Source organism: Myotis davidii, unplaced genomic scaffold (genome assembly GCF_000327345.1).
Source record: "Myotis davidii unplaced genomic scaffold, ASM32734v1 scaffold198, whole genome shotgun sequence".
NCBI lineage: Eukaryota > Metazoa > Chordata > Mammalia > Chiroptera > Vespertilionidae > Myotis > Myotis davidii.
Genome location: NW_006291485.1, coordinates 2,091,581 through 2,104,751, shown reverse-complemented (window position 1 = coordinate 2,104,751; position 13,171 = coordinate 2,091,581). Strand labels below are relative to the sequence as shown.

Sequence of the window (13,171 nt, the reverse complement as noted above, 5' to 3'; positions counted from 1 at the left end):
CAGGGAGTGAGCGGTCCGAGCCGCGGACTCTGCCCCTGCCCCTGCCCCTGCCCCGGAACCGGCCCTCCAGCCCAACACCCGGGGCTGCGGGCCCGTCGCCAAGCCCTGCTTCCTAAACGTCTCCCAGACGCCTCTGCCCCGCCGCAGGCTTCCCGGCCTCCGCTCCATTTCAAGGAACATCCACAGTCTCTAACCCCGGTCCCGGATTCCTCCGGGGCTCCCTGTTCCCCGCAGAATGAAGTCCAGTATCTGCAACCGAGCTCACGGGCGCGGCCTGGTCCTGGCCTTCTCCGGGGCCCCTCTGCTCGCCTCTTCGTCCCAGTGCCTCCCCTAGCCAGGACCCGCGGTTCCTGGAAGGCGCCGCCACCACTGGGTTTGCCCATGCTCTTCCCTCTGCCCTGTCCCCTGTCCCCTGGCCGCTGTCTCCACCGATCAGACTGCACCTTCCAGGCAGCTTTCCTACCCTGACTGGCTGGGTGAGCTGCCGTCGCCGCCGTTAGTATTTAGGTCGTCCTAGAGTATTGCAATTGCCTTGGTTCCTCCTTGGTCCTCTTAACACCTCCAGCCTGCATGGCACCTGGCAGCATCTGCTTGTGAGTGGAATCCCGGGAGCTTTGTGTGCCAGGGGTGTGTGCCCAGTGATGGAGGCACCTGAAGGTGCACTGCCCAGTCTGAGGCCTGGCTCTTGGGGCACTACTCAGTGATACTCACAAATGATGTGCAGGAGGTCCCAGCTGCCCCTGCTCCCTGTCAAATCTGGCAGACTCTGTAGCTTTCCCATTTCCTCTTTTCCCCTTGTCATTTGCCCACTCGTTCAGCCATTGTTTATTGAGCAAAAATGGATCGTGGTCCTGCCCTCATGGAGTTTTTCTTTGGTTGGAACTGGGAACTATGAGAGCATGGTGGACGTGGGGTGGGGGTACCTGACCAGGTTGAGGCCTCTTTGAGGGCACTGAAGTGATATCTGAATGATGGAAAGGACAAGAGCAAGGGCCATCAAATGAGATTGGGGAGGGGTCCCCAGGAGGGAAGCTGCCTGGGCTCTGGCTCTGAGGCATGAGTGGGCAATGTGGCTCGTCTGAGGAGAGGGAGGGACACCGGATGAGTGAGGCTGGAGAGACCTTTCAACTGCCAACCTGGCAGGCTGTGATGAGGGATTTTATTGCTACTCTGAAAATTGGGAGGTGGTATGGTCAGATTTGTGTTGTGAAAGGTCTTTTCAGCCGCTGGGGGCTGGGGAGAATGGCCTGGAGTGCTGTGGTGGTAGCCAAGGGGGGACCAGCAAGGAAGGAGACTGCTGAAGTCCAGGTGATGACAGCGGAGGGGACCAGTGGCGGTTAAAGAGAGAAAGAGCCAACAGGGAGGAGTCAAGGACTACATCCAGGTTCCAGGTTCTTGGCCACCTTGGTGTACTTTATCCTCAGAGTTGTGGGGGACCTCCTACCTGCCCCCTGGCTCTCAACCAGGTCTTTCTCTCAAAACCAGCTCTCATGCCCAGCCAGTGTGGCTCAGTGGCTGAGTGTCGACCCATGTATGAGGAGGTAACTGGTTCAATTTCCGTTTAGGGCATAGGCCTGGGTTGTGGCTTGATCCCCAGTAGAGGGTGTGCAGAAGGCAGCTGATCAGTATTTCTCTCCAGTCAATATTTCTATCTTTCCCTCTCTTGGAAATCAATAAAAACATGTTGTTGTTGTTTTAAAAAAAACAGCTTTCACAGAGCCACCTGAACTTCAGACCTTTCATTCCCTGCTTGCAGCAATGGACCATCACCTGTTGGGGCCTGGACCTCTTTGAGCATATGTTGGTGGAAATTTGGGGACACATAATTCTTTCTTGGGGGGTACACTGTGGGGTGTTAAGCAGCATCCCTGGCCTCCACCCTCTTAATGCCAGGAGCTCCCTTCCCTAATCCTCATAACCAAAAGTGTCTTCAGACATTGGCAAGTGTTCCCATCTGAAACCAGTATGATAGACCCTCTCCTCTGAAAAATACTTGCACATAAGGTCTGCATCCTGCCTGGAAGTTTAGGGACTCCTGGAAGCTGTGCCCGCCCTCACCTTGGATTTTTCAGTTCGCCCACTCCTCTCTGTGCCCCAAATCTGGGTGACAGCAGGATGTGGCTCTCTCCAGCCCTTAGTCGCAGGTCACAGATCTGGAGGGATTAGGTGTGTTCTGGACCTCAGACTTCTCTGACCTACTCTGAATTCGAGTGTCCCTGGCCCCAATGGTTTTCAAATGCTGTGGCCTCAAAACTGAACGTGCCAAGGTCCTCTGATGCTAAAGCTGAGTGGTGTGTGTCTCCCTCGGTCTAGTCCAGCCGTGGGCAAACTACAGCTCGCCGGATCCTGCCCGTTTGAAATGAATAAAACTAAAAAAAAAAAAAGACCGTACCCTTTTATGTAATGATGTTTACTTTGAATTTATATTAGTTCACACAAACACTCCATCCATGCTTTTGTTCCGGCCCTCCGGTCCTGTTTTTTTCCCTAGTCGCTCCTTTCACAGCTCTCTGTGTATGATTGTAGTAGCTTTAGCAGTTTAGCTGTGGTCTATGTAGTTTCACCACGCTCTGTCAAAAGGAAGAACATTTGAGCTTCTACTCTGAGCCAGCCCCCTGCCCGCCACTATCATTTACTGTTCCTGTGGTGTGAGTGCTGTCTTAGTTGATGGATTAGGAAACGGGCTCTGGGAGGGTACATGACTTGCCCAAGGTCCCAGCCCTGAAGTTGGCCGAGTTGGAGAAGGAGCCTCAGCTCCCATGATCCCCACCCCCTCTACAGCCTGGCCCCTGGGCTTGGCCCCCAGCACCCGGGAGAGCCATTGTTCGGCTCTTAGCCTGAGATGTATCCTGCTTTTGTTCTCAGAGCCTTTGTTATGTTTCCTCTGCCTGGGCTCCTCTGTCTTATGTCCTCAGGCAGGCCCAATCCCTATCAGCCCCCCTACCTATCAGGGAGCTTTTAGGTCCCTGTCTGAAGTCTGTCCTTGCCTCAGCTGCTCTGTGTGTGTGCGTGTTGGGGAGTGGGATTGGGGGGAGTGTCTGGGCCAGCCCTGTGGACAGAAGCATGGGGGGGGTGGGTGACAGGGTTTCCCTGGGCCCAGAGCAGGAGGAGAGCTGGAGTGGGCCAGGGGGTTTGCTTGCCCAGCACAGCCATCAGGTTGTGGCTGGTTTGACGAATGGGCTTACATGGCAAGAGTCGGTGACTGCAAGCTGAGGAAGGGTGGTAGCAGGCGGGGATAAGTCAGTTTTGGATCGCACAGAGGCCACTTGGGAGGTGCATGGTCCCCTGAGAGGGGTAAGCTGGGCTTGCAGGTCTGTGGGGCAGGGGGTGGAGCAGTCTGATCAGGAGAGAGTGGGCTGGGCTTTGGGGAAGGCCAAGAGGCTCAGGCCATGTGAGCTTGGGTTCCTGACTGGTTGTGCCCTGGGGAAACTCACCTGTTACTGTTCTTTGCAGGGCTTCCCTGTGCAGGACCTGGAGACGTGAGGCTGCAAGGCTCCCGAGGGCTCGGCTTGGACCGAGATGGGGCTGGGCTGCTGCCTCCTAACAGGGCTCTTGTCTGAGGCAGTGGCTGGGGGTTGCCCTCCCCCCTCCCACCCGCATCTCGGAGCCACCCTTCCCTTCTGCTGCTGAGCGAGGCCTGTCCTGGGGCCCGGTGCCCGCCATGAACGGCCTGTCGGTGACTGAGCTCTGCTGCCTCTTCTGTTGCCCGCCCTGCCCTGGCCGCATTGCCGCCAAGCTCGCCTTCCTGCCGCCGGAGCCCACCTACTCCCTGGTGCCTGAGCCTGAGCCCAGGCCTGGTGGGGCTGGGACCACGGCCTTGGGGACCCTGCGGGCCTCCACGGGCACCCCCAGACGTTGGAAGCTCCACCTGATGGAGCGCTCTGATTTCCAGTACAGCCAGCGTGAGCTGGACACTATTGAGGTCTTCCTGACCAAGAGCAGCCGGGGCAACCGCGTTGCCTGCATGTATGTGCGCTGTGTGCCCGGAGCCAGGTGAGCCTTTAGGACTGGACCAGACAGACCCAGAGCCAGGAAGGGTGGAGGGCGGGATCCATGCTCATCCACATGGTCCCTGGAATGCCCCAATGGGATTACAGACCACCGGGGGTTGTGGGTGCCTGGGGTGCTTCTTGCCAAGGTCTGGCCGACCAGAGCTACCAATGGTGTGCCTCACTCTGCTCACGGCCGCTGCCCAGCTCCCTTAAGCTCTTACTGCCAGGTGCCCTTCCCTTGGCAGCTCCTCTCATTACCCCATCTTGCAGATGAGGACCCTGAGGCTGAGGGAAGTGGCTTCACGTGGCTGTGCCACACACCACTCTACAAGGAGCAGGGTCCCAGGCGCTCGGTGCCCAGTGAAGTGTTGTCACCTGAGGTGCTGGTGGCTCAGGCTCAGTCTGCCTTCCCATTAACAGGGCACCTCAGGACCTGCATGCAGAGCCCTTTCCTGAGCCTGAGGGTGGGGCAGAGGCAGGCTCCAGGTGCTTCTGCCTCACACCAGGCAGGTTGTGACTTCAGGTCTAAGTTCAGAGGGAGAGGTCTTACTTCTCCTCTGGGCCAGGCAGGGCTGGCGGGAGTGGGAGCTGGGACCCAGTAGTGCTGGAGGAAGAGGACCTTGAGAGTCTGTTGGCGTGGAGTCACCTGGTTGCCTTCTCTTGGCAGGCCCTGGGCAGTCCCTGTTACAGCAGCTTGGCAGGCCTGTCATGGGACACAAGAGCTGACATGAGTGCCATGGTCATTTTCTGCAGGAGAAGGAGACCCAAACCACTGTGATCAGGGGTTGGCTTTATTCACTTGTGGGGCAGGGGACAGGCCAACTGTCAGGAAGAGAGGGGGCAGCCCTGTCAATGAAGTCTCTGAGCAGCAGGCCCTCATGCCTGCTATCCTCGGGCTGTTGGAGTCCCTCCAAAAGGAATGGACTCGAGGAGAGGCAGCTGGGCCCATCCTGTGCTCAACATGACAGAGATCATGCAGGCAGGAGGAGCTAGGCTATTTTGTGGCACAGGCCGCCTATCCTCCTCCCCCTCCCCCACAGCGCTCCTGTCCCTTCCTGGTTGAGGTGTGAGTAGACCCCTCTTTCTCTTGCCCTCTGACCCTGTCTTCTCCCACCCTGCTAGGTACACAGTCCTCTTCTCACATGGCAATGCAGTGGACCTGGGCCAGATGAGCAGCTTCTACATTGGCCTGGGCACACGCATCAACTGTAATATCTTCTCCTATGACTACTCGGGCTATGGCGTTAGCTCGGGCAGGCCCTCTGAGAAGAACCTCTATGCCGACATCGATGCTGCCTGGCAGGCCTTGCGCACCAGGTGAGCTGTGTGCCGGGGACTTGGTCAACCTAAAGTGTCCCCTTGGAGGGGACCAGAAGCTGTGAGACGGGGGTTGCAAGGTAGGCCCACTAGAAACTTAGGCCTACCTCCCTGGGGAGGAAGGAAGCCTGGGCCAAGTTTTTGTGGGTGGCCTTGCTCTAGAGGGGAACCGTCAGTGGCCACAGTGGTCCAGAAGATGAGTCCTGACCCGTGTCCCTTCAGCATGGTAACAGATGTGCTTGGTGTGCAGGCAGGCATGTCGGCAGTCTTCCAAACTCCCTGGGCAGGGGCAGGGATGGGCTGGGGCTGTCTCCAGTGAAGTGGAGGCTCCCTCAGAAAGAAATGTTAGGCAGAGGACCTTGGGCCCAGTGGTACCATGTGAGGGCTGTGTGAATGAATTGTAGGAGTCCCAAGGCAAGGAAGCACATGGGGTTCAGGACTAGGCTGGGCTACTGCATTGGGATTCTGGGGGCAGGCCTATGAGGTACTTGTAGTCATGGAACTTGGCCTCATCCTGGGACAATGGGTAGGGGTGGGGCTCCTCTAGGCTTAGAGGGTTCTGTTGGGCAGCTTGGTGCCTAGCACAGCTCTGATGGCTGGTGGGAGGTCAGTGAGCAGAGGACATACCCACATGCTTGACTCATGGCCATTCCCTCTCTGGACGTCCACCATCCTGGTCATCTAGATCCTGGGCAGACCCCTCCCACCCTCATACTCACTCACTGAAGCACATTTATCGGTCTCTGAGCCAGCGTTTGCAGCGTGCCGCCCTGTGCCCAGCACTGCTCCAGAAGGAGGTTAACCCTGGCCTTCCTGGATGTGGAGCCCTATCCACTGTCTGCTGAGGGATACCCTGCTTCAGCCCTGCCTGGCTGACCTGCCGGACCTTCGAGGCCCAAAGTCAGTCTGCCCTGGGGAGATGGGGCTCATAGTGATGGACCAGGCAGTCCCTTTGGCAGGCCCTGGGAGCAGGGTCCCCTGGCACCAGGGACCTGTCTTAGGTGGTATGGTACAGGTACATGCCTGCCCTCAACTGCCTCAACCCTTCCTTCTGTCCTTGCTTGCGCTGGGGGTTACTGGCAGAATCAGACCCCGCTATGGGGTGAGGGCTAGGAGCTCTGTCCATTGTCCATCTATCCTGTCACCAGCATTGACTTCCAGAGACTTGGTCCCTAAGCTCCAACAGCTTAGAGGCAGCAGGAGGCTTGTGCCCAAGCTGTGCCTGGGGCTGGGGAGGCCTAAGGGAGAAGAGCCACTCCATTTGTCACCTGTTGAGTTTATTCAGGTGGTGACGGCCAGGGGCTGTTGGGGTCCCTGCTTGGTGCTGGGTGATAGGACTGTGCTGGTGCTCAGCAAAGTGGTGGCCATGGTAACCTGGGAGCAGACTGAGGAGGAGTGGCCAGGTAGCATCCTTGAGGCCTGGGGGTAGGCTGGAGTTAACCTGTAGTGTTACCAGGACAGAGACAGGTGGGGATAACGCTGTAGACAGGGAGGTGGAATCTGGCTTTTCAGGTGTGTTCCTCAAGTGAGATGCAGAACTGTCCTGGCCCCTGTCCACCAGGAAGAGGGATGTCCCTTTGGGTTTGGGGTCTGATGTGTTGGAGGAGAACCTTGGAGGCCACCTGCATGGGGAGGGTGGCAGGTGGGTCCCCATGTGGCTGGGAATAGGCATGTAGGGGCCGTGGAAATGGCTTGGAGCTGGATCAGCTGTGCGGGGGGACCCTAGGGAGGCATGTGGGAGGTGACAGGGCTGGGGTTGGGGCTTGAAGGTGGGCGTTGGTGCTGAGGAGGGTGGCCCAGGACTTGGCCACTATATAGAGAAGGTGCCAGAAGGACTTAGCACCCACCCACCTCCCCACAGCAATGGATATTCTGCTCACCAGTGTTGTACTGAGCACCTAATTGGGCATGGAGGATACCAAGGGGTGACACATGGGGACAGCTGCCTCAATTCCCCACAGCAAAGGGGGTGGCCCCCCCTTCCTCAAAGAACTAACTAATCCAGAATAGCAGGGACAGGAAAACTCTAAGCGGAATCTGGATGTGGCCCTCGTCAAGTGTGTGTAGGGTTGGGGGTTGACAGAGTGACCTGGAGAAGTAGGAGAGGCTCCAGAGCTACCCTGCTCCCAGCAGCCTTTGTGGGGCCCTCACCAGGTGCGCTCCTAGTGCATGAGGAAGTAGATCCTGTTGGAGAAACTGAGAGTAGATCCAGGTGACCTGAGACTGTGGCCTGGTTGGGGAGGAATGGGAGCAGCTGTCTTCACACCTGCAGGGGCCCTGCCCCCCTACTAAGTGCACCGCCTCTGTTGGGGGCCAGGGTAGGGTCCCTGGGACCAGTCTAGTTGCCTAGAACTGTCCTAGGAGAAGGGAGGACAGACTGCCCACGGAGGGAGGGCTGTGGGAGGGGAGTGTTCCAGTTGCAGCTGACCCTGTCCCACTGCCAGGTACGGCATCAGCCCAGATAGCATCGTCCTGTATGGTCAGAGCATCGGCACAGTGCCCACCGTGGACCTGGCCTCCCGCTACGAGTGCGCGGCGGTGGTGCTGCACTCCCCGCTCACCTCGGGCATGCGTGTTGCCTTCCCAGACACCAGGAAGACCTACTGCTTTGATGCTTTCCCCAAGTGAGCACTGGGCTGCCCTGGGAACCCGGGCGGGGCAGGGCCTTGGTGGGGCGGGCCTTGGTGGGGGGCGGGGCTTGGAGGCCTGACACGCCCCACCCCGCAGCATCGAGAAGGTGTCCAAGATCACATCGCCGGTGCTTATCATCCATGGCACGGAGGACGAGGTGATCGACTTCTCGCACGGGCTGGCGCTCTATGAGCGCTGCCCCAAGGCCGTGGAGCCACTGTGGGTGGAGGGCGCCGGGCACAACGACATTGAGCTCTACAGCCAGTACCTGGAGCGCCTGCGCCGCTTCATCTCCCAGGAGCTGCCCAGCCAGCGCGCCTAGCGGAGCTGCTGCGCCCGGAGCCAAGCCAGGAACAGACCTCAGCAATAAGGCGGCACCCCGGCCCCAGGGGCTGCATGTGTACCCCTCGTGAGCCCCAGTCCCCCCAGGCAGCTGGCCGGCAATGAGGTCCAAACTGCCTGCCCCTGCGTAGGGGCTGTGGACGATGTGCAAGGGGCAGAGCCACGCTCTCCTTTTCTTTTGAAAGCAAAACAAAGGAAAAAGGTGAAAAATTAAAGCTTAAAAATTTTAACGTTCCTTCCCTTACTTTCATGGCTCATGTGTGCTCTCCCCAGCGCTCAGCGAGTTCTCAGAAGGTGCTAAGCTTGCCCCCAACCCCCCAGGAAAGTTCACAAATGCAGATGCCACCATCATTCCCTACGGAAGAAGGGGTAGGGTTTAGGTCCCAACCGAGCACCCCTTGAGTTTGCTGTTGCCTGGGTGGTGATATTACCTGGGAGGGTGGTAGGCACCCTGTCTTTTAAAAACCCTTGAGGGGTAGTGAGTCTGTGCTGGGCCTGCTCTGGGGCCCCAGTGAGGCACCTTTCCGCCCCCATAATGGGTAAGGACACTGCACAATCGCTCCCTTGGTAGATAAGGATACTGCAGTCACAAGGCTCCACTTCCTGTCCTGGGGGCGGGCTGCACAGAGTGCCAAGACAGCTCACCAAGGTTCTGAGGGGCCGGGCCAGGTCACTTCCTTTGTAAATGAGGCTGAAGCCCGCGGACAGAGACAGTGGCAGGTCTGAGGGCCTTACGGGGTCTTCCCAAGGAAAGGGGCCACTCCGGCTGGGTTTCCGCTACACTCCTTGGGGGCTTTGAGCTGTCTTTGCCTGAGGTGCCCTTGAGATCCCGGGTCTCTCTGTACCCCGGCTGGAGGCCAGGCTCACCACCAGGCCTAGAGTGCCTCCTGCGACCTCCAAGGACAGAGCCCTAGAGCTGGGAAAGCCTCGGAGACGAGTGACTTATCGTCCACCCCAGGGTCTGGCGGAGGCTTAGCTTGTGCTACAGAATCCAGGGTGGCGGTCACCGCCCAGATTTGCTTGTTTCCACCTGGTCCTAATCTAGTCCGAGTCCTGTGGCGCTGCGCGGCCCTTTAAGAGGGGGCGGTGCTTCAGCCCGGGGGTGGGGACGACGCTGGGGGGGCGCGGCCGTCCGGAGCTGCGTCACCTGCGGGGTCCGGGCGGGAGCGGAAGTGGCGTAATGCGCGCCCGGAACCGGCGGCGGATGGTCGAGGAGGCCGCGGCCTCGCCGGTAAGTGGCGGAGGCTCGTACCCTGCCCGGCCGGTCCCTGCTCTTTCCGCCATTCCCGACGGTGCCCCTCCGTTCCCATGCGTCTCAGTCGCTCCACGTGCAGAACGGGCTGCCGCGGGGTCGGGCCGCACGCAGGCCCCCCGTGCCAGGCGCCTCCGCTGGGCTCAGTGTGGACACTGGTGGGGTCAGGTGGCGGCAGATCGCTCCCGTCAGGCCGGCCGGTTTGGCCTCGTAGTGCTTTGCTCCGCAGAAGTTTTGGTTGCGTGTAATGGGGAAGGAGAGACTTGGGTGCTCAGAGAGCTCAGAATGGGCCGCCGGGGCCATAGAGAGTGTCGCTGTCCGACCGAAGGTGACTCACCGGGTGTCACACGGAAGATGCCTTTTCTACCAAACCTTTCCTCTGCCGTCCCTCCCGGCTGCTCCGGGTCCTGGCCTCTGGGCAGTCCAGCCTTGAGTCTGGAGTCCTGGCCCACCCGTCCCTATCAGTGGAAAGTGCCCTGGCCTGGGAGTGGGTGGGGAAGCTGCTGGTGCCTTCGCCCCTCCCGAGCCCCATGGGCCCCTCCAGCTGAGAGTCTGGGGTCAGTTTTGATAACACGGGACGTTTAGAAGCCAAACTACACATGAGATATGCATGCATTAGAGTAGAGAGCATCTATGGCTCTAGCTCTTGGTTGCTCTTACCCCAGGACATTTGCACAGACTGGTCTTTGAGTCTGACATACCCTCACTAAGCCCAAGGCCCCCAGCATAGTTAACTCTTCTTAACCAGTCTGACTTCCTCGCAGTCTCTTGCTTCATTTTCTTCCCCAAAGCAACCCTCCTCCTGACCCAGCCCTGAACTCCCTCCCACTGACCCCTGGTGCTGCACTTGTCACAGAGTATGTTGTCTTTTCACCCTATCCGATATGAATATAAGTTTACTGAGAGACGGGGCTCCATAATACAGCAAGTTCAAAGCAACTGCTTACAACTGAACAAAAATGTTTTCAGATACACAGAGTAAAAAATGCAGAGCATGTAAGGATCCCAGGGGGAAAACTCCATGTCATTCCTACCCCTGACCTCCAAGGCCTGGTTTCCCGTCCCCTGGGGCAGAGATAAACCAGTTTCTTATGCATCAACAGAGAAAGTCTATGCACATACATTTAATTTGTTTGTACAAAACATCACCGTGTGACCCCACTTGGAGAGTGCTTTTATGAACGCATTCGTCTTAATGGCTGCATCATATTTTATTAGTACTGTGTACTTATCCTATTTCCTGTTGGTTGAAATTTAGGTTATTTCCAGTCTTATAACAAGCAATGCTAGGTTGACTACACTTATAGCCAAGTAGGAATATTTCTGTCGGCTGAATTCCTCGGTGCAGAAGTGCTAGGTCAAAAGGCTTTGTGCAGATCTCTGGGTACATAATCTCGTAACCAGTCATACCAAATTGTCCTCCTCCCAACAAAGGAAGGGGCTGGTGTCCCCCATTGCTTGATCTTGAAGAACTGGTAGACATAAAATAGTTTCATTGTAGCTTTGCTTGTTTCCTAGGAAGTACAATGGATCTCAGTGCTTTTGTCAGATTTATTTTTTATGTTGATAATTTCTACCATTTTGAAACTGGAAAGACCTATATTTATTATAAATGTGCTTATATTTAAAAGCTGTTTGTATTACATATTCTTTGCCCATTTTTCTGTTGGGTTGTTGGTGTTACTCTTTTCTAGGCACTTTCAATATTAAAGCAATTAGCCCATTGTCTGTTAAAGTGTTTTTCCCATTCTGTCATTGTCTTTGACTTGGATTGTGTCTTTTTGTTTGTGTTTCATATTTATTTATTTGTGCCAGGCACTTAAAGTTATTAGTTATTATTAGTGGTTTTCATATGTGGCTTCTGCATTTTGTGTCACACTCAGAAACATTTTCTCTAGTCCAAGATAATATAACATTTGATATTTTCTTCTGGAAATGTAATGGTTTCTTTTTAAAATAACTTAAATTTTGGTCTAATTCTAGAAACTACTCTTCAGAAAGAGTGAGGTAGGAACACAAACTGCTTTTTCTAAATCATTTGCCCCAACTACCTGTCCTGGAAAAGCTGTCTTTCCCCACTGAGGTGCCATCTTTATGGTGTGCTGAGCCCCGGCCTGCGTGTGGGTAGTTCTGGGTTGTCATCCCAGTTAGCCTGAGCCCCACTGTCTTGATCACGGAGGTCTGGAAGCCGGTCTCCTCTGCAGGTTCTTTTTTCTTGTCAACCTTAGATGTGCTTATTCACTTCCCTCACCCTGAGTTTTTATTTTTGCAGGAAGTGGCATTGCTTAGATTTACAGATTTAGTTGAGAGAAAACTGTCATCTTATAATAAACAGGTGATCCCTTGCACGCAAATCATGCAATGCTAGTTCCACAAGACACACTCCATATAGAAAGGATTCTGAAAATTTAAGTATGTTTCCTCCCCCCTACCCCCCACAGCACATGATGTTGACTCTTTGAAATCAGAATTGGATTAAGGAGAAGACCAGCTGGGTAGCATCTAAAGAAACCATTTTTTGTTTTGTTTTGTTTTGTTTTGTTAATCCTCACCTGAGGATATTTTTTCCATTGATTTTTTTAGAGTGGAAGGGAAGAATGGGGAAAGAAAGAGAAACATTGATTGTTTGTCTCTGCATGCACCCTGACAGGGACAGGGATCTAGCCTGCAACCCTGGTGCATGCCCTGGACTGGGAATTGAACCTGTGACCCTTCTGTGTGCGGGTCGATGCTCTAACCACTTAACACACTGGCCAGGCCTTTTTGACATGTTTTTATTTTTTTCAAATATATTTTTATTGATTTCAGAAAGAAAGAGACAAGAAGAGAGAGAGAAACATCAATGATGAGAGAGAATCATTGATTGGCTGCCTCCTGCACACCCCATACTGGGGATTGAGCCCACAACCCAGGCATGTGCCCTTGACAGGACTTGAACCTGGGACCCTTTAGTCCGCAGGCCAACGCTCTATCCACTGAGCCAAACCAGCTAGGGCTTAATATATATTTATTGACTTTTAGAGAGGGAGGGAGAGAGAGAAATAATGATCAGCTGCCTCCTGCAGCACCCTGACTGGGGATTGATTGAACACACAGCCTGGGTATGTGCCCTAACCAGGAATGGAACCGGTGACCTTTCAGTGCACAGGACGGTGCTCAACCAACTGAGCCTTATGGGCCAAGGCTAAGGCAGTATTTTTACCAGAGTAGTGAACAGGACAAACACTGAGTGGTTAGGGTCATATCTGACAACACCCAACGCCAGGCAGGTGGCTGAATAGGGCGTGTGCTATCTGACGTGCTCCTCTGAGGAGCTGGTCCACTGCCTCCTAAACCTCCATATCCCATCTTGCTCCTCCCATGTCCCTGCAGGCCCCTCCACAGGTAATCACTGTGGGCAGGCTACGGGTGAAAACACAGATCACAGCATGAATGGGCCTCCTCGGGAGCTGGAGCTGGCTCCTCCTTCCTGACCCTGTGTCCTGTGTCCTGGTTCTCCCAAGGCACTTTGTCCATCCTATCTAATAAAAGAGAAACATGGTAATTGGTGTACGACCGATACCCTTCCCATTGGCTAATCAGGGTGATATGCAAATTAACTGCCAGCCAAGACGGTGGCCTGCAGCCAGGCAGCTTA

At 55.6% G+C, this 13,171-nt stretch overlaps 2 protein-coding genes across 2 annotated transcripts in view; both read left to right on the top strand.

Moving 5' to 3' along the window:
* The first annotated feature begins 73 nt into the window (after positions 1 to 73).
* On the top strand, positions 74 to 8,517 carry ABHD17A (abhydrolase domain containing 17A). Its single transcript, XM_006764825.2, has 5 exons — positions 74 to 476; positions 3,454 to 3,993; positions 5,115 to 5,309; positions 7,754 to 7,933; positions 8,037 to 8,517. The coding sequence occupies exons 2-5, from the start codon at positions 3,662 to 3,664 to the stop codon at positions 8,260 to 8,262; spliced, it is 933 nt and encodes a 310-aa protein (XP_006764888.1). The 5' UTR covers positions 74 to 476; positions 3,454 to 3,661; the 3' UTR covers positions 8,263 to 8,517.
* A 945-nt stretch (positions 8,518 to 9,462) lies between these two features.
* KLF16 (Kruppel-like factor 16) overlaps positions 9,463 to 13,171 on the top strand; it is an 18,709-nt gene continuing 15,000 nt past the window's right edge. The window contains exon 1 of the mRNA XM_015564663.1: positions 9,463 to 9,513. Coding sequence (XP_015420149.1) covers positions 9,463 to 9,513 — 51 coding nt within the window. The remainder of the gene's footprint in view (positions 9,514 to 13,171) is intronic.

What these genes read in the sequence shown, in the direction of transcription:
- ABHD17A (XM_006764825.2), top strand. Translation starts at nt 3,662, where the DNA reads ATGAACGGCCTGTCGGTGACTGAGCTCTGCTGCCTCTTCTGTTGCCCG. An exon ending in TGGCAGGCCTTGCGCACCAG is followed by an intron (nt 5,310 to 7,753) that starts GTGAGCTGTGTG and finishes TCCCACTGCCAG; the next exon opens with GTACGGCATCAGCCCAGATA. An exon ending in TGCTTTGATGCTTTCCCCAA is followed by an intron (nt 7,934 to 8,036) that starts GTGAGCACTGGG and finishes CCCACCCCGCAG; the next exon opens with CATCGAGAAGGTGTCCAAGA.